This window comes from Rhinatrema bivittatum, chromosome 1 (assembly GCF_901001135.1).
Source record: "Rhinatrema bivittatum chromosome 1, aRhiBiv1.1, whole genome shotgun sequence".
In the NCBI taxonomy this organism is placed as follows: domain Eukaryota; kingdom Metazoa; phylum Chordata; class Amphibia; order Gymnophiona; family Rhinatrematidae; genus Rhinatrema; species Rhinatrema bivittatum.
Genome location: NC_042615.1, coordinates 788,334,760 through 788,358,255, shown reverse-complemented (window position 1 = coordinate 788,358,255; position 23,496 = coordinate 788,334,760). Strand labels below are relative to the sequence as shown.

General features: G+C 42.0%; 1 protein-coding gene across 1 annotated transcript in view; it reads right to left on the bottom strand.

The window, feature by feature from the left end:
* LOXHD1 (lipoxygenase homology domains 1) overlaps nt 1-23,496 on the bottom strand; it is a 557,082-nt gene that overhangs the window by 156,080 nt on the left and 377,506 nt on the right. Inside the window, exons 32-34 of the mRNA XM_029580624.1 lie at nt 16,030-16,211; nt 7,022-7,138; nt 3,965-4,127 (exon numbers count right to left, since the gene is read on the bottom strand). Coding sequence (XP_029436484.1) covers nt 3,965-4,127; nt 7,022-7,138; nt 16,030-16,211 — 462 coding nt within the window. The remainder of the gene's footprint in view (nt 1-3,964; nt 4,128-7,021; nt 7,139-16,029; nt 16,212-23,496) is intronic.

Below are 23,496 nucleotides of genomic sequence, written 5' to 3'. Positions count from 1 at the left end.
ACTGAGGTATTAGAAGGATTACCAACCACCTCAAACCAGGGAGGATGGCCCCACCAGGACCTCACAATCCCTTGCGAGGATCCAGAAATTTTCTTATCTTTTAATCTTCGTTGGTTTTTTTTTCTTCCTCTCCAGACTGCAGGTTTTACACCTTTCCATCTGCTGGAGACAGAGAAATACTGAGGGACTACAGGTGGTAAACTGGTTTATGTACAGTGTCCGTGAAACTTTCTCTGTCTCCATCTGCTGGCAAGAATGCAAAAACCAGGAGTCTGGACTATCTGGGTGCATACAGGGAAGTGCAGATCATCAGTATCCAGAGGAGGGATGACTTACAGCCATCCAGAGGAGAGGAAGGTGAAAAGGGAGAAAGGAGTTGGGAAAGACCCTCTACGGTACCCATAAATATCTACTGGAGATTTGGAGAAGAGGAATAATAAGAGTATCATTCTGATACTGGAAGGGGGAAGAGTCATACGCTTGATGCTGCTCAGGAACGGTGAGGAAACTAACGAGTTCAGAGGAGAAAGCTATGTGGAGAGTTGGGAGATAAATGACTATGTAAAATGTATTTCACCTTTAATATTTCACCAACATTGGGAGGGAAGCACAACTTGCCCTATGTCCATGGGATGGGAGAAATATCAGATTAAAGACTGAACCAATTGGCCTTAACATCTTAAACTTAAGCAAGACTGTGAGAAGTCACACATTTATTTAAAGCATTTGTAACATTGCTATTGAAGCAAACTTCTGTAAAGAACATTATCATCATTTCACCCTATATCAGTAAAAGTATTGTTAGAAACCAAAGTCAGCTTCTAGTGGGTTTTTTTTCTTCTGCAAATTGATGTTAGCACTTACCAGTGTTGTAAGCAAGAACTGGGAATTAAGTGTTACAATGTGAAGGGCCTTGAAAATTATCTTTACCCCTGCTCCGAGAACCCTGCAGTTTGAGATATTTTAAGATTATGAGAAGTTTAACTCCTGAAACTGTGATTTGACTTATGGCCTTTGGTACCGCTATCCAGGTACGACCAGCACAGGGGTAACAGTTGTATGGTGGGAATTTGAAATGGCACTGGCTTTAGGTCAGCAGATGCAGTTTTACATGACTGCATTGGTGGGACAGGAGTGACTATGGTTTGCTTTTGCCACTGGATGGGTTAAGAGGTCGGGAGTTGTATCTCTTCATGATGGAGGTAGGGCAGCATTTTTTAAAAACAGAAGACAACCAAAATAAAGGCAAACTTTTGCACAGTTTTCTTTCATTTTAAAAACAAAATGAAATGAAAGCACATCCTTATTTGGATGTGCTTTGGATTTTGCCCAGATCTACTAGGGTAAACCAGATGGATTTTTTGTGCAATGGAGCCCATGAAAATTCACATTTTCCCATCAAAATAGACCTTGCTCCAAGTTCAACTTTGAATTGTTTGCACATTCCAAAATCTGGGCTCCTTTCTCTCTTAGCAAAACTCCACCTCAATGGTTTCAACAAAGTTTATAACTTCAGGAATTTGCTTAGTTTCACTTATTCAGGGCATCATTTTCAGTCAGAGTAAAGTCTGCGGGTAAAAAGTACCAACAGATTTCACTCTAACTTTCAAAGTGAATGGTACACCTGTAGTTTCATTCTGAAATTATCTCAGGAAAATTTCCTATGCAACTGCAGGTAGTTTCCCCAGTGGAATTTATTGGCACGTTAAGTCCCATCCCCACCCAGATGCAGGAGGCACACCAGGTTAAGTGAGGGTGCCCTTCAAGTTTTCTCTGTTTCCATCTGCTGGAAGGGAGGCATAACCCACAGTCTGGACTGATCCGGGTACGTACAGAGAAGGCAGAATTTATGTGGATAAAGCACTGCCTTTTAAAATTACCCTCCCTCCATATTACACAAAAGCTCAACAAATTTGCTCTCACCTGATGGCTCAGGGGCTATGCACCGCCATGCAGGGCTCTGTTTCTGAACCTGACTCCTGATCCTTAGGCAGACCGAGAATGGGGAAGCTGCGGAGGCAGTGGTCAGACATCCTGGAGCAGGGAAGGGCACAAGTCTCAAGCATCACACAACAGTGATACCCAGTGGCCAGACGCAGGAAGCACGTGCACCATGTCCCGGAAGGAGCCACAGTGTGACAGCTAGGCTAGATAGGAAGTGGGTTTACAGCATGGGAAAAACCTCAGGTAGTTGAAATGAAAGCTCATGAAACCCAGTAGAGACTGGCTGAGCTGGAAGCCCAAAAAGAGCAGAAGGCAACTGCTGAGCTTAAAAAAAAAAAAAAACACCTCAGTAAATTAGAGCAATATTCAGTTTCCTAATCAAGGCTACTGTTAACCTTTGTTTAGATGTGGGGTTTTTTATTCTCAGATTATTCAAATCAAGAAATAAAAATTAACTGTATTACTATTATTATTATTCATAGCAGACTTCATAATTATGATAATGGTTGACTTGCATGACATTTTTTAAAAACCTCATAGAAAAATAGCCCTAGAAGAAAAGAGACACTTCCAAGAGGCATCTCCCTTTAATCAACACGGTTATCACAGGTACTTCAACCAGGACTCCCTGAAATGTAGTGTGACGTGCCCTACGGACACGCCACCATCGAGCCCTGGGGATTCCTGCATTCAGAAAGCAGTCTAGTGTCAGAAACGGGAGAGGATCCATTCAAACAAAGCCCCTCCCTTTGAGGGTGCTGGAATGGCGGTCCCCCCTGTGAGGTAAGAAAAATAATGCAATCTGGGGGGCAGTCCTTTTAGGCTGGCTAAGAATTAGGAGGTAGTGTGGAGGTTTTTCTGAGTTGGAGTTTTCAGGCCCAGTCAGAGGAGCCAGGCAAACCCTGCCTGGGGAGTCTGACCAGGGTCGGGAGGGTAATCCTATCCCAGTCCACTCACTGGCTGGTTAGAATTTTCCCTCTGGGCTGTTTTCGAGTTTATACTTTTTTGTGGTAGGAGCCTTGTGAGAACCTGTGCACCACCTGGGCCCCTGGCACGGGGATCCCAGAGTCTGAGGCTGTCTCAGGTCAGGGAAGACCTGCCCTTCCAAACCCTCAACGAAGATGGGGGAGGTGGGGGGTGACCTGACTCATGGAACAACTCCGGTGTTCAGATAAAGTTTTGGGGGATAAAGAAACATTTTTGTTAGAAGTTCTGGGAGGCAGAATTTGCCCCTTCCCCCCCCCCCCCCCCCACTTCTTCCTGCCCTGAAAAAGAACATTGAGAGCCGCGTGTTCCAGGAGATCCCTCGTCTTCTTGGGATTCAAAGACTGTGAGTGAAATCGCGAAGGACTGAGGAGATCTGTGAGTAACACCAAACTGAGTTCCATCCGAGGACCCCCCACTTGGAGTCTTCACCCTGGGAGGAGAGAAAACTGGGAGTAGTGAGCAGAGGCTGTGCAGTAGATTTTGGGCCGGCTGGATGGGGGTTTTCCTTCCCAACAATGATATCCCGATCCACTTGGGAACCTCATTGATTCAAGCCCTGGATGGTGAGTGCTCCCCTTGCCCCTGGACCCAATCAAAGAGACCCTTGCACAGATAGAGAGAGAGAGAGAAAGAACTGTAGCAGCCACCTGTGGGAGACAAAGGAATTAAGTTGAATTGTGCTATTATTTCATCTGATTACCCATCGGTAAAAGCTTTGATTCTGGACCCTCAATCAGAGTCTCCTGTGTATTCTTCCTAGCACCTACAGTATCCAGAGTGTGGGGAAAAGTGTTCCTCTCCCAGGGAACACCAATAAGAGTCCCCCTGTCACACTGGGCCCTGAAAGTACAACTATGGTATCCCCCACCTACAAAGGATCCAGTCCTGGGGGAAAGAAGGACAGTGAGAAAGTTAGCTGGTGAGTGGTTCCAGCCCCAAAGAGACTTAGATTCTTTTATGGCCCCCATCAGGTAGCAGACCACCTCGGGGGATGGGGTTACAGTAGCATAATACTGTCCTGCATTCCTCTTACTTTCCAATGGCTCTTCCACTTCCGTTTCCACTTGCTTCAGCGTCCCATCTTTCAAAAGCTTTTCTGTAAAGATGGTAGAAGGTACCAGCTCCCTCACAGTTTCTCCGTCGTCTTCAGATTTTGCAAGCCATCTTTCACAGGGGAATGTCACCGTCTCTGAGCCCTGGATAATTAGGAACCAAAAACAGCTCTGGTTTAGGATTATGAGCTGGTAACTGCAATTAGTGGGCGTGTTAAGTAATGCGCTATGTATAAAGGACCAAACATGGCAAAACAAAATGCAATGCTTGTGCATCCTTAATCCCACCTGTAGGTGTCACTGCTGTGCAATGTCTGGGATTCCCTCCCTCTGGAGTCTTGCCTGTGAGCACTGCCTCTGCGGCATCCCTGAATCCCTGTTGGCCCAATGAGCAGAAGCCAACTCCAGTCACTCACACAGCACCATTGTAGGCCATCGGTCTGGCCCTGATAGACCAGTTTTTAATTACATGTGTACGGAACCACAGGCTTCCTTTCCAGAATGTTTAAAGCAAAAATTTGGGGAAGCTCAGAGGGATTAGTGAGAAGAGGTTGGTGTTTTGGCTCCCCCCTGTGGGGACAGGAGTTGGTGTGTTTGTTTGTGGTCTTTTTAAACCCCTGTCACCATATCTGGGTGTGGATTCCTTACTTCGCCTTCTTAGGGACAGCACGTCCTTTGCTGTCCTCTGCTAAAGGACTCTGAGGTTTTCATGGACAGAGAGCTGGATAAACCTATTTATGTCCAGGTTTGGGAACCTTTTTGCTGTCTGAGGAGGACATTTTTTTTTTCCGTATTTCCTGCCTCTTATTTGGTTTCCCTTTTTGGAGTATGATTTTTTTTTTTTCCTTTTTGTTGTTTTAATTACCGAGTGCCCTAGGGCCCAGGGACTCAGAATTTGTCACCTGGAGGAAGTGTCTTTCACCTAGGAAGAACCTGAAGAGTAGTTGTGTCATCCAGGAGGAATGAATCCACATTCACCGCGAGGGACTGGGAAGAGGTTCACCACTGAACCAGGTATTGACTTGGAAAGGAGCTACAATACAGTCCTGCTGATGGGAGACTGGAGAACAGTGAGGATTACAGCAGAGGTAGGAGAACTGGGACTTTTCATTCTGGTAATGAACTGGGATCAAAGTTCTAACCATTCTACAACGCGGAGAAGCATCAGATAAATTCACTAATTGAACTGGAGAAAGAACTAAACTATTAAAGGAATTCTAAGCATTATCAATTGAAGACTTTTGCTAAAAGCAGTAAGGTCATAAATGTATGAAATTTCAAATTGTTAGAATTAATTGGAATATTTTCATCAAGAGCTGTAAAGACCCATTCATTTACTTTTCAACATATCAGTAAAATTGATTTGGAACCCACACAGCTTCCAGGGTGCTTACTGCTGCTATTTTAACTGTGAAGGATTATCAGTGCTGTTTACACAGGACTAAAGGGGCAGTTAAGATCCAAGCAATGCAAAAAGAGCCTACAAATTAATCTCCCCTACCACCACCCCACAGGGAATCCTAGACTATCAGATGCGGGTTGACCCTTTTTGAGAACTGAGTGCTTAATACTGAACTGAGATGTGAAGCCTTGGATCCACTATCCGGCTTTTCCCACCTAGGGGTTGCATATGAATTCAGTGAAGTTTAGCATTGTGATCATCTATGACAACACAAACTGCCCAATGTATCTTTGCAAAGAAAACTACATTTTTTTACGGCTCAATTAGGGTATGCTACTTCTTGGCTGGTCCAATAAGAACTCCCAACATCACCTTCTAACAACTCTATCGCTCTATCGCTCTATGGCTTTCCAACCCAAAGGCTAGATACAATCAATACACACACAACTAGGTATATCCAAAAAAGAGAAAAAAATAGTAGCAGTCACCCCCTCCAATGAGGACCTTTTATTCATAAGCCAAAGATATACGGCGGAGGTGGAGAGGCATGCAATTCTTAATCTCCCACCTAACAGCAAAGGCCCCTGGGTATTTTGTTCCTGCTGACCTTGTAACTAATTTTCAAGAAGGAAAATGCATGATATTTTCCCTTTAAAAACTGTCCATGGGTGTAAGGTACCTGTGGAATTTGCACCTGTTTCTTGTGCAGGTGAAATTTCATTGAAAAAAAAAAATAACATGCACAGATTTAAAAACACAATCTGCACACACTGCTCTCCTCCACTGACTTAACCACGCCTCAGGGAACAGCTCCTCGTGTAACCGTAGCAAGACAGAGAGAGGATAATTTTCAAATGGCCTATTTTACCCAGGGAAATGGCTTTGAAAACTGCACTCATAAAAAAAAAAAAAAAAATTTACGGTACAGGTTAACGAGCATCGGCCCCCAATAACCAGTCCTAAAGTGTGTTCCAGATGGGTAACCACCAGGAAAACAGCATTCAGGGGGTAATTTTTTAACTGTGCACAATGAGGTTGGTCTGACTTTACCCTGAATTATCTAAGCAAACGTTTCTGCATAAGTTTGCCTTGAAAATTCAAGTGCAAGTGCTCGAGTATGCACACCCCACACAAGGTTATAAGTCTGAACCTCATCCTCCCCCTCCCCCTCTCCGCCCCAGAATGCCTCAAGCCGGCTCACATACAAACCGGGTTACATGTATACTTTTATGTGAACTGAATCTGGGCTATTTTAGTACAACCATTTACATGCATAAAATCCGGCTTCATGTGTGAAGATCAAGCTCTTAAAGTGCTACTGATAACCCATCAATGATTAATTGCAGACTTGTCTATAATCTATCAGTTAAAATATCAAACAAGAAAAGATGTGTCAGATCATGATATTAATTCTTCCTGAACTGAAACTGAAACATTAGCAAGTCAATTAAAAAATCAACACAAATGAATAAACACATAAAATGGGGATAAAGTCTGTTTCCTCTTAGAAGCTTGAATATTCATTCCATTCAGGCAGTGGAATTTTGTACTCAACATAAGAGAGTTTGTGAAAACTGTGTTGGATGTCAAGATTGCAGTTAAGGCCTCCACCATCCAGTTGTACAATGCTACCTACTTTTCCATTCGGCAAAAGTCTTCTTATATCCACTCTGTCCAGATGCCACCCTGCATTGATACCTTTATCATTGTGTCCGATGCGGATCTTTTCGAGCATATCACCAATGTCCTCCAGCTGATTCCAGGAGATAACAAAGAATGAGACAGGAAAAAATAAGCAACACTTTTAAGAACCTGAAGCTGAGCTATAAACATTCATTCACTGTATTAGTCAAGATGACGCATCTGAAAGTCCAACCACTTTCTTCTTGATGGTAACAATCACAATTCAGTCGCTAGTCAAGAAAGCAAGCCCTCTACCTTTTCGACTTTCTAGTCTCTTGATGATATAACAGCATTTGACAGCTCATTGAATTCTAACCCTAACCCAAAAAATCTAGAGTGACACAATAGTGTTCCCTTTGTCTTTTGGTGAGCAAAGATGCCTTTGCACGCTTCACCATGGATATTTGACAAATTAAGAATTTCCTGCAGCCACATTTGAATTTATTTTCTTATTCATTCCATAAGGAAGACTGTAAGAGATTTTTAAATATTATTAGACTCGTACAGTTATAAGACATTTTGAGGTCCATATTTAAAAGCATTTAACCGGCTAACTCAGATGTTAGCCAGCTAAATTAATATTTGGGCACAAACCCAGCTAAATTGTAGTTGGCTAATGAATTAGGAGGCTAGAATTTAACCTGATAAGATGGGGGCTGCACTATTGAATATACCTCCAAAGTTAGCTGGACTAAGGCCTGGATTTTCTAAGGTCACAGACTTTAGAAAATCCAGCAATAACGGGGGGCGGGGTGGCGAAGCGGGGGCGGGCCTGCGAAAGCCGGCAGCGATCGCACCTCCGTGGTGCTATTGCTGCCGGCTTTCGCACCCAATAGTGCCAATGTAAAAGGTGGTGCTATTGGGCACGAAACTGGCAGCGAAAAGGGCCCTTTCCTTACGTCTTCACAGAGTCGGCCCCGGTGCTGCCCCCGACTCCTGCTCTTCCGGGGCCGACTCCGCCCCCATTTAGTAGTCACATGCAAAATGTCCCTTTTCACATGTGATCGCTTTTGAAAATGACCCCCTAAGTTTCATATTTACAAAGGCTTTCCCCCCATATTCTGTCTACAGGGAAAAAGCCTTAGTAAATCAAGCCCTAGCTTTGCTATCCGGATTGTGTCTGAATATAGACCTTTTTAATTTTAAGATTAACAATGACACTAATATCTACCCAAAAAGGAGCAAGTTAGCTGATGATATTGGGCTGGATTTTCAATCCAGAGGATTTACGCTCGTATCTGGCCTTATGCGCCCCGGCCCTATTTTCAAAAGCCCCGGGACGTGTGTAAGACCCGGGGCCTTACAAAAGGGGTGGGGTGGGGGTGGGGCGGGGTGGTCCAGGGGCAGGGGCATGGCCAAAGGCCTTTGCACGGCTGCTGGGCCGGGGATTGCGCGCCGGCAGTTGGCCGGTGCGCGCAACTTACTTCAGCCCCAGTCTGCTCCACCAGTGTATCTGTTCTAGATCCAAATGTCACACATTTTATGGATATTCAGTAGTGAGCTATGGAAATATTCAGCTTTGCACAGGATCAAGGTGGTGAGGGAGAGGGAAGAAAGTATGAGGCTATAATAAATAAATTATATGATCACTGAAGGAGGACAGAGAAGACCGGAAGGAAGAAAAAGGGGAGGAAGGGAGAGCATGTAAGGGATGGAGGGAAAGGGGTTTGTGAAAGAGAGGAAGGATTGGTGGCATAGTGAGAGAAGAGAAAGGGATTGGTGCGGAGAAGGGGACAACGTGGGAGGCATGAGAAGCTGAGTGGGGAGCCTACACGAGGAGGAATGCAGAGGTGGAACTGTGAGACAGCGGGAGGGCAGGACTGCAGAAGGATTCAAAACGGATAGAAAAGAAGAGAGAAAAGAATAGTAGAGAGGTAGAGATGGAGGCAGGCAAGAGAAAGGACATCTTTGGGAGGGAAAGACAGGCTGTAGTGATAAGCGTGAGAGGTGATGTGAAGAAAGAAGGGCAGAAAAGAATAACAGAAAAACACAAAGAAATAAAATATCCAGATATATCATTGGAAAAGTACATTATTTTTATAAGGTATAATAGTTTTACATATTAAATAATGTAAATATTATGCAAATGTATTCAAATATTCAGTGTTCTGCTCTTACAGCACCCATGCACTGCTAATCATTCAGCTAAATCAGATACTGAATCTCCAATGAAGACACCTTGTCTAAATTTCAAGTGTTTATTCCAACAGGTAATCAAAACAATTAGGTGTAGATTTTATAATTCTACGCGCAAGGGGCTGTACATTTGTGCAGCTTGTGTGCGCCGAACCCTGTGCGCGCTGCCCGTTCCCTCCGAGGTCGCTCCGAAATCAGAGCGGCCTCGGAGGGAACTTTCCTTCCACCCCCTGCACCTTCCCCTCCCTTCCCCTACCTAACCCACCCTCCCGGCCCTATCTAGACCCCCCCCCCTACCTTTATCTGAAAAGTTACTACTGCCTCGGCCACGCCTCCAGACCTCCCACACGCCCCCGAACATGCCCCCGATCCGAAACCACGCCCCGAACATGCCCCCGATATGAAACCACGCCCCCTGGCCATGCCCCCGATTGCCCCTTTTTGCAAGCCCTGGGACTTACGCATGTCCCGGGGCTTGCGCTCACCGCCAAGCCTATGCAAAATAGGCTCGGTGCGCGCAGGGGGGGTTTTAAAAGGGTTATGCGCGTACCTTATGCGCGTAACCCTTTTAAAATCCGGCCCATAATTTACTGGTTGCAGTCTTGAGCGGGCGGGAAGAGGAGAGGTTGATTTCAGGTTCAGAATAATGACTCTAGATTTGAAATAACTGTTGTAGGAATCAATTGTGTGCCTGCCTCACAGATGATTTTAATGTCAAGTTCACCCTGCTAGCATCCCTCCAATTCCTCCACTGGTTGATCTGTGCCCCTCTGAGAGCTACCTTGCACTTTAATTGCTGCCTCGTTATTCCCCTTTTTTTATTCCACACGTTTCACTGACCCTGCCATTTCCCTGTTTATAATCTATCGTCTTTTTGCCCTCTTAGCTATCTTGCATGTCATTCGCTAGCCTGTTATTCTCCTTTTTGTATTCCAACCTCTGTTTTGATCCCTTCATTAGACAAAAAATCCAGGAGTAACTAGTATACAATCATTGTCCAAAAGTTAACTAGTTATGTGGTGATTATTTGCTGTCAATTGTCATTTGATGGATACACAATCCTATAATTCTTGCTGATAAAATTATGAACTTTATTAATCACATAAAAAATTTTTAAATTTTTAAATTTTTTGGAGAGGGGAGAAAGACCTCAGCATTGGCAAAAAGATCTGATTGCCTCAGAAACTTGTTGGTAGCCAATTATTCCAGTCATTGGTCTTATACCCCTTATATTTTTATGTTATATATTAAAAATTCTTTTTAATTCCTTTCATTTTCCTTTTGTGATTCCTAATTTCTACTTGTACGTAGTTAATAGTTCTACATGTGATCTACTTGTGTTTAAATCTTCAATAAATGAGTATTTTCACCACAGCAAATAATAACCAACCATTTCACACTGTAGCTCTGCTTCAGTTACTGATGGCAACCCATTCTGAACTTAATCAACTGAGCGTTACTTGGTATAAATTGTTAAGTTTCATCCCGACATTTTGTAACCAGAAGGCACTTATCTTTTCTCTTGCTCTCAGCTTTTTATTTTTCTGATGGCAATGCCGTGCCTTTCACCATTCACCGACTTGGTATCGGTGTAGCCACCGCCAACGTGGCCGACATTTCGCTTCAACGCTGCATCAGGGCAGTCTCTATAATTTCAACCGTAAAGAAAGAAATTAAGCCATTGCTTTCATCTAGATTTTACTTGTAAAACTATTGTCGGAAATACTCACAGTTTTGTTTGTACCCTCTCTCTTAGTTGCCAGGCTTGTGTTTAAATGCTTACAACATGGCCGTGCTTTTTTAAAGTGCTTACTCGGCTTGAAAATGATCCAATCATTGAACACTTACCTACGTATATAAGCGTTTGATGTCAAGTTTAAATGGCTAGGTTTTTTTGTCATTTCTCTATTCATCACAACCTGAGCCTGATTACTGACTGTTAATTTTTATGTCTTAAACATAATGAACTTTTTTATTCTATCTTGAAATTTGAACCTGCAAACTCTTCCCAACATGACTCAACTCAACCGTTTGTTCTAATGAATTCAACCACAAACCATCACGGTTCTAAGTTATATATTGTGTTAAAAAATTAACCAATCATAACACTTATTCTGATGACCATAGTTGTTTGATGTCAGTTTTAAATGTCCATGTTCTTCGATGTTGCTGCAATTTATCTTTTAATACAAGAGACTATTCCATTCTATCTTAGAATTCAAACCTATGGGCTCTTCTGACCGAAGCTTGAAAATCCATTCTTGTTCTCTTTTAAACAGCTTTTTTCTTGATTACCTCCTCTTTGATCCTGTTTAATATGATATATAGCAAACCATCGTAATTCCCTGATGTTATGATTTTCTTTGATACAGTGTGCAACAATTGGAGCAGTCTCTTTCCTGTTCTTTAAACAACTTTTGTGCTCACTGATTTGTAGTTTCAATGATCTCTTTGTCTGACCCACATAGGATTTGTTACAAGGACATTTTACAATATCGATGACAAAATCTGTTTGGCAAGTGGTAAAGTGATTCATCTTCTACTTGTGCTGAGTATGTAGACAAGTGAATTCTTTGAGTTCAAGAGTTTGGTCACATATCTTACAATGGCCACATTTATAATGACCAAGTGGAATGGTCCCATCAATAGAAGATATTCTGTCTACTTTTTCAGGTAATGTTGATGGACTTAAAATTTCTTTCAGATTTTTACTTCTTGAAAAAGCAACTCTGAATTCCAAATTTTCCATACCTGGGATCATCTGTATAAGGAACCAATGGTTACGTAAACATCTAACAATCTTGAATGATATAGGTGAATACTTCGTAACACAGGTGATTACCTTCAAATCCTTTTGTTTACATTGAGGCATTAATAAAGCATCTCGATCATAATAAAGTGCCCTCTTGAACGCATTTTTTATGCAGTTTTTGGGATAGCGTCTTTGCTTAAAATCCGTCATCTGTTGAATCTACTGTTGTTTGTAGATCTGAGTGTTCGAACAATTTCATTTATACCTCAAAAATTGTGAAACGGGAAGACTGTATTTTAATGGTAACGGATGTGCACTTTCAAAATGTAACATGGTATTGCGGTCAGTAGGTTTCTTAAAGACACTGGTGATGATGTCTCCTGACTCTGTTTTCTTCAACAACACATCCAAAAATGATGTTTCAAAAAAATTGCAATGCATCACAAATTGTATCCTCTCATCACAGGTGTTAATCCATCCTTCAAACATGAATAACTCTTTGTCAGTTCCACTCCACAAAATGAATATGTCATCTATATAACGTTTGTAAAAGAAAATCTTGGACAGAAAAGGCAAATTGCTGATCCATTCTTTTTGAAATTAGCCATAAACAAATTGGCTCAAGTGGTCGTCAGAATAAGTGTTATGATTGGTTCATTTTTTACCACAGTATATAACTTAGAACTGCGATGGTTTGCAGTTGAATTCATTAGAACAAACGGTTGAGTTGAGTCATGTTGGGAAGAGTTTACAAGTTCAAATTTCAAGATAGAATAAAAAAGTTCATTATATTTAAGCCATAAGAATTAGCGGTCAGTAATCAGGCACTGGTTGTGATGAATAGAGAAATGACAAAAAAGCCTAGCCATTTAAACTTGATGTCAAACGCTTATATACGTAGGTATGTGTTCAATGATTGGATCATTTTCAAGCCGAGTAAGCACTTTAAAAAAGCACGGCCATGTTGTAAGCATTTAAACACAAGCACGGCAAATAAGAGAGAGGGTACAAACAAAACTGTGAGTATTTCCGACAATAGTTTCACAAGTAAAATCTAGATGAAAGCAATGGCTTAATTTCTTTCTTTACAGAGCCCGCCCTGATGCAGCATTGAAGCGAAACGTCGGCCACGTTGGCGGCAGCTACACCGATACCAACAAGTCGGTGAATGGTGAAAGGCACGGCATTGCCATCAGAAAAATAAAAAGCTGAGAGGAAGCGAAAAGATAAGTGCCTTCTGGTTACAAAATGTCGGGATGAAACTTAACAATTTATACCAAGTAACGCTCAGTTGATTAAGTTCAGAATGGGTTGCCATCAGTAACTGAAGCAGGGCTACAGCGTGAAATGGTTGGTTATTATTTCCTGTGGTGAAAATGTATTTATTTATTTATTTATTTAGAATTTTTCTATACCGACATTCTTGAACAAAATATCAAATCATATCGGTTTCCATAGAACAGAACAGTCGCGGCTATGGCGTTACATAGAACATTTGAGCAATTGAACATTTGTGCAATGCACATAGAACAAGTCAACAATAACAGGCAAATACTGAAGATTTAAACACAAGTAGATCACAAGTAGAACTATTAACTATGTACAAGTAGAAATTAAGAGTCACAAAAGGAAAATGAAAAGAATTAAAAAGAATTTTTAATGTATAACATAAAAATATAAGGGGTATAAGACCAAAGACTGGAATAATTGGCTACCAATATGTTTCTGAGGCAACTGGATCATTTTGCCTATACTGAGGTCTTTCTCCCCTCTCCAAAAAATTTAAAAAATTTAAAAATTTAAAATTTTAAAAAATTTTTATGTGATTAACAAAGTTCATAATTATCAGCAAGAATTATAGGATTGTGTATCCATCAAATTGATCCCATCATTACCCATTTTTTCGTCACTGGGCTTTTTTGTCCTTTTTATTGTTATCTTGTTCTCCTAATATCTGCTTTGCTACTTACAGTTCCCTTTCATTTCAAACTCCTTATTGACTCTGCGCCATCCCCTCTTCATCACTAATGTAAGTATTTTCCTATTACTTTAGTTCACCGTTTGCTGTATCCACGCCCTCCAGGATGATTTCAGATTGTCTAACCCCTAGTAACTAATTTCTACAATTAATATCATGCATACAAATGGTAAGTGTGCTTTCTGGTTCCTCCTTGTCCAAATCATCATTTTGAAACTTCTGGCATGCCTTGTCCTAATTTATTTTATATTATTTGTTCCTTGCAGCCCTCTTTTGGAATGTTTTGATGTACATGGCATTATTAAAATAATTTGTTATTTTAGGTATGTATTACATTTTCCTCTGCTATCTGCCAACTTGTTGATGGTCCACTATACATATTTTATTGCTATGTTCCTGTTTGGTTTTTAGAATTCCTATTCAACAATTCATTTGTATGGATCCTTATCACATGTATGCTATCCCTCCCGATGCAGCCCATGTGAAACATGGTTCCGCGTCGGGTAACCTATTGTTGAATCAATTTTGCTATGTACACACACTGAAGGCAAATGTTTTGCTTATTTAAAACATCCACTTTGTGGTTATTTGTACCGTCAATACTACATTTCTTTGCAACACACCTGTTCTTCTGGTATTTCATCTAGTGTGCTTGCTCAGCGCTTCACATTCTTGCTGTGGTCTTAATTAAAACTATGCCAATTGTTCATCGCTTTGGTAATTTATGTGCAGGTGCTTTTTTTTAATTGCAAAACTGCATGCAGAGAAACCTCCCCCAACCTAACCCCCTCCCCATGAACTTCTAAATAAAACATGCTTTTCCTGTGGAAATGCCTTTGATATTGGCCTCTCAATAAATAGATTGTTAAATGCAATGCAAAAACACACATTTTTAACCTGCTTTAGTAAATCAGGCCGGGGGCTGTGCAATTGGGTCACTAATCATGCAATTCCTCTTACCCGCAGGTCGCGGCCTACGAAGTAAGATAGTGTGGGTTATGGGACACTCCTTTGTGCATTGGGCGGCCAAGAGGGCCCGGGAGAGAACACATGGAGCGCACCTGGGGCTGGCACCAAGGGGAATCCTCCTGACATGGATGGGAATCCGTGGAATGAGATGGGAACAACTGATCCCGGAGGTACAGAACAGCCTGCGTACTCGCCAGAAGCCAGACGCCATAGTCATACACCTAGGGGGTAACGACCTGGGGAGGACGACGGCTAAGCAGCTCATAGACAGCATAAAAAGGGATCTGCAGGAGATACAGGAGTTGACACGGGACACAATCATAATATGGTCCGAAATCATACCCAGGCTTAAATGGCAGGGTGACAGATTATGGGCCAGAGGGAGGAAGAAAGTGAACAGGCAGATTGAGGTATGGGCTAAAGGAACGGCGATAGTTACCATACGGCATGAGTGGGCCGACGAGCCATGCTTGGGCCTGTATAGGAAGGACCTGATTCACTTATCAGACGTGGGGTACGATATATTTAATAACGCAATACAGGAGGCACTGGAGCAGGCGCTCACCAAGTTGGGGCAGCAGTAGGGCTGTTGGGGGGTCCGGGACAAGTGTACCACTATCCTGGCCTGGTGGCGGGGGTACCCGAGTCAGGGGGCCAGGAGGGGCCTGGAGGACACGGTGGACAAACCGGGGTCCGAGAGGAAGGAGAAGTGCGTAGAGGTGGGCGTGGGCTGCCCGGGGGGGTGGACATGGTGGGGGGCCGGGAAGATTGTGCGGCGGACTGGCTAAAATGGCGGACGCCGGTACGAAGCCCGGTTTTGATATATTTGATGGACGCACTAATACTCGGGTACCGAAAAGTTTGGTTTATATTAATTATTAATAAAAGCTGCGGCCTGTTTTCACCAATAACGGTATACGTGTGGTTATTACATGGTTACCTGACAAAGGGAAAGGGGGGGGGACACGGGAGTGCAAGCTGCCAATGTTATGGTAATCGAGAATGGTGCCTTTTGATACAGGTATCTCTCTCTCTCTCTCTCACTATATATATATATATATCAAACTTTTAAATGACTGTAGGCATCAGACTTTCTAGTCTATAAATCAGGTATGTTGGACTTTACCTCTACAATGAACAGATCCACAGAGTTCCTCTCAAAATACATCCGACGCTCTCTCTTGTTAACACATAAGGACTTTTGCTGTGTGCATATGCCATCTCTCCCATACAGGACAATGAAGACATCCGCATCTGTCCCAGCTCCAAAAATATCGCTGGTGTAAACTGTGATTTCATAAGGTACAACTAGGTAATGAAAAGATAATAGTTTAACTTTAAAGAAAAGAAATATAAAGGTAATAGCTTTAGAAGCAAATTTGAAATGTTTTATTATTCCTTTCAGTGGCTAGTGTCAATCTTTTCTATTAAAATTCAGTAGAATTATTAGAATTTTGTAATCATAAGAGCCTATAAACAATTTATGGACCTGTACAATAAAGCTTAGTGTGCATATTAAGGTAATTTTGTGAGCATTCCTAACATGTTATGGGAAAGCACTAAAAATAAGGTGAAACTACATGTAAATGAGGGAGACTGGTAAACCATCATGAAGTGAATGAGCTGGATAGCAGAGAGGATTTTTTTTTAAATTTAATCTTTATTAATTTTCATTTAAATGTAAACAAAAACAATGAAAGTAATCTCAGATTCCAATACACATATAAGATATCAAATAACATTATTTCATCTGGTTACATAACCCATAATATGGGGAGAAATAAATCACAAACAATAATTCAAATATATAACAGAACAGGAGAAAGAGTCTCTTTCTTTTACTGGTCTACATTGTTACCTTCTATATTATTATCTTTATCTTGCAAGAAAGTCTCTAGCTGTAATGGGTCAGAAAAACTAAATTTCTTTCCCTGAAAGGTTATATAACACAAACAGGGGTATTTCAGGAAAAAACTAGTTCCTATTGCTAGCAATTTTACTTTCAGGGAAAGGAAATGTCTCCTTTTCACTTGCGTTACCCGGGAGACATCTTTCTGACCACAAAAACTAATATCTTTATATTTAAAGAATTCTTTAAATAATCTGTCCTTCTCAATTTCTAATTGGAATGACACAAAGAGTGTTGATCTGTGTTGAATAATGTCAATAGATTCCTCTAGGAATGTGGAAACTCCAATATTAGATGTATCAGCTAAATCTGCCCCTTGTTCCTCAACTTTAACTATATCTCTCCTAGGAAAATAAAAAATTTTTGAAATCAAAGGGATCTGATTATCTTTATATTGCATTATTTCCTTTAGGTATTTTTTTTAACATTTCCATAGGGGAGAGAAGTCTAGTTTGTGGGAAATTAACAATACGGAGATTTTTATATCTTACCATATTTTACTAATTCTCTATGGATAGAGAAACTATCTTTAATATGGATTGTATCCTGGAGTATCTTAACTTTAGACATTAATTTCCCCACTTCCTGTTCTAAACAGGTCACTTACTTACCCTGATCATTGATCTGGACTCTATTATCATTTACAATAGTTGTCAAAGAAGCATTCATTTGTGAGAGATTTTCATCTAATTTAGACATCATTTTCCAGATATCAACTAACGAAATATTTTCGGGGGGGGGGGACTACTAGACCATTTTCCAGGCCTATTTAAGTTCCCCTTACCTTCCACATTTTCAAAAATAGACAAATTATTTGTATCTAAAACAACTGAGTTTGAACAGTCCGTCCTTTTAGGTAGACTTTCAACTTCAGAATTCCCAAGAGTATCTGGCAATGGTGCCATCGGTTGTGGAGGTAACTTCTGACCATTGCCAGGACTAAAGGAAGCCAAAAACTGGGCCTCCCCACTGTCCTCTAATGGGGTTTCGATCAGTCTGGTGACATGATCATGACTCAACACTCAAATTATGGAACTCTCATTTACAAACGATCAACCATCACCTTTCAAGCATTAACATGGTACTCAACACTTCCAAGACTGAACTTCTGCTAATAACCCCAGAAGGCAGTCCATTTCATAACCAACTGCATTCTAACATACAAATATCCCATGCCCGAGATCTTGGAGTTATAATAGATAGTCACTTGAACTTAAAGCAGTTTATAAAACACACAACAAGGGAGTGCTTCTACAAGCTACAAGTACTCAAAAAACTCAAACCGCTCCTATTCCACCACGACTTCAGATCTGTACTTCAAGCTATTCTTTTCGCCAAGATAGACTATTGCAATTCCATTTTGCAAGGTCTACCGATCTCAACTATAAAACCCTCCAGTTGCTCCAAAATGCAGCGGCGAGAATTTTAACAAATACTAATCGGAGAGCACATATCTCCCCCATCCTAAAAGATCTCCACTGGCTCCCTTCACAAATCACTGACAATTATCCACAAATATATTCACCATCAGACTCCTGTTGATCTTTCATACCCTCTCAAACTGCACTCGACGACCAGACCCTTAAGAGATGCCTACAAGGGATCCTTACATGTTCCCCCAATCAAATTTGTACAACACGCAAACATCAGAGACAGGACATTCTCTACCGCAGGGCCCTCCATCTGGAACGCTATACCCCCGGACCTCAGGCAGGAAACCTGTCTACTAACTTTTAAAAAGAAACTAAAGACATGGCTATTCTGCCAAGCCTTCCCAGCCAATAGCCCAACAGCCTGATTTAGAATTATCATATCGTTTATGTAAATAATCAAACGCTAATCATGCTCAAAAGTCATCACGAGATTCTGCCTCTGCCTCCCTCCCATACGCCATTGTATATAGTAATTTATTGTATATAGTAATTTATCTTTGTTCTCCCCCTCTTTTTTCCTGCTCCCAGTTAAGGTAACCTTGTTAGAATGTAACTTTTATGCTCCTTCAAATTGTCTCTTGTTGTATGGTTGGTTATAGTTCTGCTTCGTTTGATGTAAACCGAGTTATTTGATCTGTATCAAGAAAGTCGGTATATAAAAGCCTTAAATAATAATAATAATAATAATGATCATCCATGGGGCCCCTTGGAGTTATAGGTGAAATTGGAATATTTTTTACTTTTCTCTTCCTCCCCATAGGACACCAGAGAGGAAGTGTACAAGCGAAAAATAAAGTCCAAAATCCCAAAGTCCCAGCCTGCCAGCCCTCGCCGGACTAAGCCTTGCGCCCCTTGGGAGCGCGCGGCTTAGGAGGTGCGCCAGTGGTGACGGTGCACCGAATACCGCCAAGTTTTATAGCGGCAGTCGCTTACCGCTGATGACACTCGAGGCAGGTCCCTCCGCTCACGCTGATTCTCCAGCTGGACTCATGCGGCTGTTCTGGGGGTTTCTTTTGCACCAAGTGGTAGGTAGAAGGCTGGGTGCCCCTCTCTCCTCCGTTCTCCGGACTCCCTAGGTCTCAGCTTCTGCCGCCAAGTTTTACAGTGGCAGTCACTTACCACTGACTTTACTCGGGTCAGATCCCTCCGCTCATGCTGATTCTCCAGCTGGACTCACGCGGCTGTTCCGGGGGTTTCTTTTGCACCAAGTGGTAGGTGGAAGGCTGGGTGCCCCTCTCTCCTCCCTTCTCCGGACTCCCCAGCAGAGAGGATTTTATCCTCCAGTGCCCCCGTCAAGACTAGAACCCCCTCAGCACAGCAGTAAACCCCTCACCCCATAAGAAACCTCCTCAACAAACCCTCCCACCCAACGTGACAAACGAGATAGAAAAAGATATTTATGCACATGAGTATGATGTCAAACAGCCCATCATCAATGTTCAGCTATTCATGAGTTTTTAATACTTTAGTAATGCTACTGAGTAATTGGGAATCCCTATGAGCTATTACGCAGTTCAGTTATTAATATTTGATTTTTAAGTTAAAGTTTTTTATTTGAATATATATATTTTATGTATGTTGATTTGTACCCCTCTCCAAATTTTGGAGAGTGCAGGTAACAAATATTTAAAATAAATAAAATAAAAATAAAAAAGTAAGAGCAAAGGGCATGGCTAGCTTAGCACAAGGAGAGTGAGAGCAAGAGCATGCACCATTCGAGAGTGAAGGAGAAGCGCATTTTACAAAGGCCCGGCGACGCGCGTAAAGTGTAAGTCCCAGGGCTTGCAAAAAGGGGCAGGGCGGGGGCGGGGTCAGTGGCTCCTGGCACGGCGGCCATTTGCTGCTGTGCCGAGGATCCTGCGCCAGCAGTTGGCCGGCGCAAGCAACTTGCACTTGCCCAGAGGCAGGCGCAAAAGGTAAAATAAAGGTCAGAGGGGGTTAGAGTAGGACTAGGGGAGGGAAGGTTAGGAGAAGGGGTGGGAAGGTCAAGCTAGGGGGAGGGAACGGGGGAAGGCAGCGCGGCTCGGCGCGCGCAAGGTGCACAATTGTGCACCCCCTTGCGCGCGCCGACCCCTGATTTTATAATTTGCGCGCGCAGCCTTTTAAAATCTACCCCTAAGCTTTTCAAAGCAGACTTATGTGTGTGAGTCCACTTTGGAAATTAGGACCGAAGTCCATGTGTAATTTGTACATGCGGACTTCAGCTCTACGCAAGCTGTTATAAAATTACCTTCTTTGAGGCCCTGTGTAATAAGCCCCGCTGACCCTACTGCAGGTTTCCACTCCTGTATTAGTGCAGGGTTTTTTTGTGCTAACCTAACCCCGATTATGTAATGGGGGTTTAGTGCCGGGGAGGGAGAAGGACTTGCCAGGCTGACTCATTCCGTCTGGCCTGACCTGGCCTGGCCCGGCCATGCCACATCAGGCAAAACAGGAGGGAGGGAATTCCACTTGGGAGTTCGGGGTTGTTTTTTGTTTTTTGTTTTTTTTTATATAGCACGGATTGGCTTTCAAATAGACCATGAGTTAGAAAAGCATGTTTTTTCAGTTTACCATGCTTTTTTAACTCCTGGTGTATTTGCAGGCCATTAGCTTCCTACATCCTTCAGGGATCACTCTTTTTTTTATATGCATGTTAAATAAAACCTGTGGTACAATCTAACTCTGATTTTAGAGCAGGTTTTATTACATTGGCCCTTCTGTGAGCTGGGCTGCTACAAAAGAGAATGGCACAGTTTTGTTTGCTTATCTCTTTAAGAATGAGTGTTAAAGATGCAGTCTAGGGAGAGTGTGCCTTGTGTCAATATAACTGAGTTCTGAATGGGAGTGAAGTCAGTCTGTATGGGATGTGTGAGTATATTCAGCATAGGGATCCTGCAGGGGTGTGAGACTGAGGAATACCTGTGGGCCTGCTGGCTCATGCTCTCATGGATGATGAGTAGCCACTGATAGGCTCTTAGGCATTTCCAAGAGGTACCTGGGGGGCTATGGATCACAGCTACATCACTATAGATTCTGTGGGCCTTATTTGGAGGGTTCCCTCTGAGAAGATTTCCGTGAGTACTGATGAGATTATATGAGAATGCAGAGTAATGTAGCAGGATTCTTTAAAGAAGATTAAGATCTAAAGACTAGAGAGAGAGAGGAAATATAAAGTGTATTTATTTTTGTGTTGCCTGTTTATCTCTGCTGTGAATCTCGAGGCTCATCCTTTTTGGTGTTTTTATTGTAAACTGACTGCTGGTACCCCACAGGAATCAAAGTTTATGATTTTGAAAGAGAGACTCCATTTGCTTAAACCCTGGGTTGTGGGTTCAAAGGTGTGTCTAACTACTCAAAGAAGAAAAGCTTGAAGATTTAGCTTTAGGAGTGCAATCAGATGGTCACAAAGGATAAAAGGAGGATTTTAGAATTTTTTCCCTATCAAGCTGGAAAGAATATTGCCCTCGGTCTCTGAGTTAGCAACAGTGCACCCCCTATCTGACCAATAAGTAATATTATGTACCCAGGGAAGCTGGAGCCAGGGCCAAAACCCCCCAGCATCAGATCCCTTTAATTTTATGTGCCTCGTCTGGGAGTTGCAAAAGCTTCATTCATATTATCTTATTTTATTTTCAGCTTTTATATGGCGTTCTTACCAGGGTGCCTTACAAAGGGGATGACAGTGTGATCAAGGTTACATGATAAGTGGGATTACAGGAAGATATAGAGTGCTTATAGACTAGGGCAGGCAATTTGGAAAAGATAAGGTTTTTACTTTAGATTGAAAGATAAAGAGAAAGAAGAGGCATCTTGGACATCTAAAGGGAGGTAGTTTCATAGAACTGGAGTTAAAATTAAAAAGCAATGTAAAAACAGGGCAGGCACTTGGAAATGCAGACAGCAGAGGTGAACAGTGACAGCTGATAAAAAAAAAAAAAAAAGAAACAACTTGTCTGCAGAAATCGGAGAGAGGGCAATGGCACTTGTGTTCAGAAACTCAGAAGCAGAGAGAAAATGGAGTGTAGAAAGTGCAGGGCAGAGAATGGAAGTCTAAACTCAAACAAAATCTCCCAGATGAATGCATACATAACGGCAGATTCCCTTCTATAGTTAACCTTACTGGTATTGCATAAACACCCTAGAAATGTTAGATCTGAGACTCCTTATAATCCATTCTAATTGTGTCCCATTTTCAAGAACTTGTTTTGGAATAAGGAGTATATATGGTATGTTCCCCTTTGTTAGAGCAGCAGTTTCTGTGAGTGCCATAGTACTTGTGAAGGGATATGCAGTCGATATTCAAAAGGGACTGTCCAAGTCACTTTTAGAATTTTCCACCCCTTTCACCAGCAAAGTTTTAGCCAGGTAAGTCATTATCTGGTTAAATGTAGCCCGATAAAAATGTGTGCGCTGCGAGCCAGTGCAATGCAAATAATATTGGGATTTATTGTGCATGCTTTCTTTTTTACGCGTGCACAGGGTTCATGACCTGTGCGTGCACGTGCGCAGCTTAGAGGGAGCAGTGATGGAGGGCATTCTGGGGTCAGAACTAAAACTTATCCAGCTAGTGCCAATATTCAGTAGTGGACAGATAAACATAGCCAAATAAGTTCTAGTCATAGAAGACACTGCTTTAAGTTAACCGGGTAAGTTTAGCCGGGTATATTCAGTGGAATGGTTGAAATTGAGGGGCGATTGTAGAGTCCAGTGGTCTGCAGGGAGGGAGGAATTAGGATCAGCTGCTTAACACTAGAACAACCAATGTATCTACACCCTACAACAGTTCATGGCACATTTTTATGTCACTATATTTTAGGCTCTGTCAGTGAAAGAAAGTACATTTTTTTTGGCGAACGAACTGATGCTCTGTTAGACACAAGTGTCCGAGTACAGATAGAAAGCAAAGCACCTCAAAAGCTGAAGCAAGATGAGCAGAAATTAAGAAAATTCATCAGCATGAAAATGGAAGTTCTAGCACGTTTGACATGTGGAGCAAAAACTGAAGGGGGTGGGGTGAGGTTTAAATTTTCAGGAACCAAAGGTCATCATAAATGAAGAAAAGTCACAGAACTGCAAACTGCTACAATAATGTGCATGGATTGTGTAAGGCTTTAAAATCTTCACCGGCATATAAACGTGCCGGCCGGTTATTCTAGTGACTTGAGTGGCTAGATCCCCTCTAGCCGTATGCAGTTAGATATTAAGTTGACTATATTACAGCCAGCTAAATTTAGGAAAAAATTTCCACCATAACCCAGCTGGCTGAAAA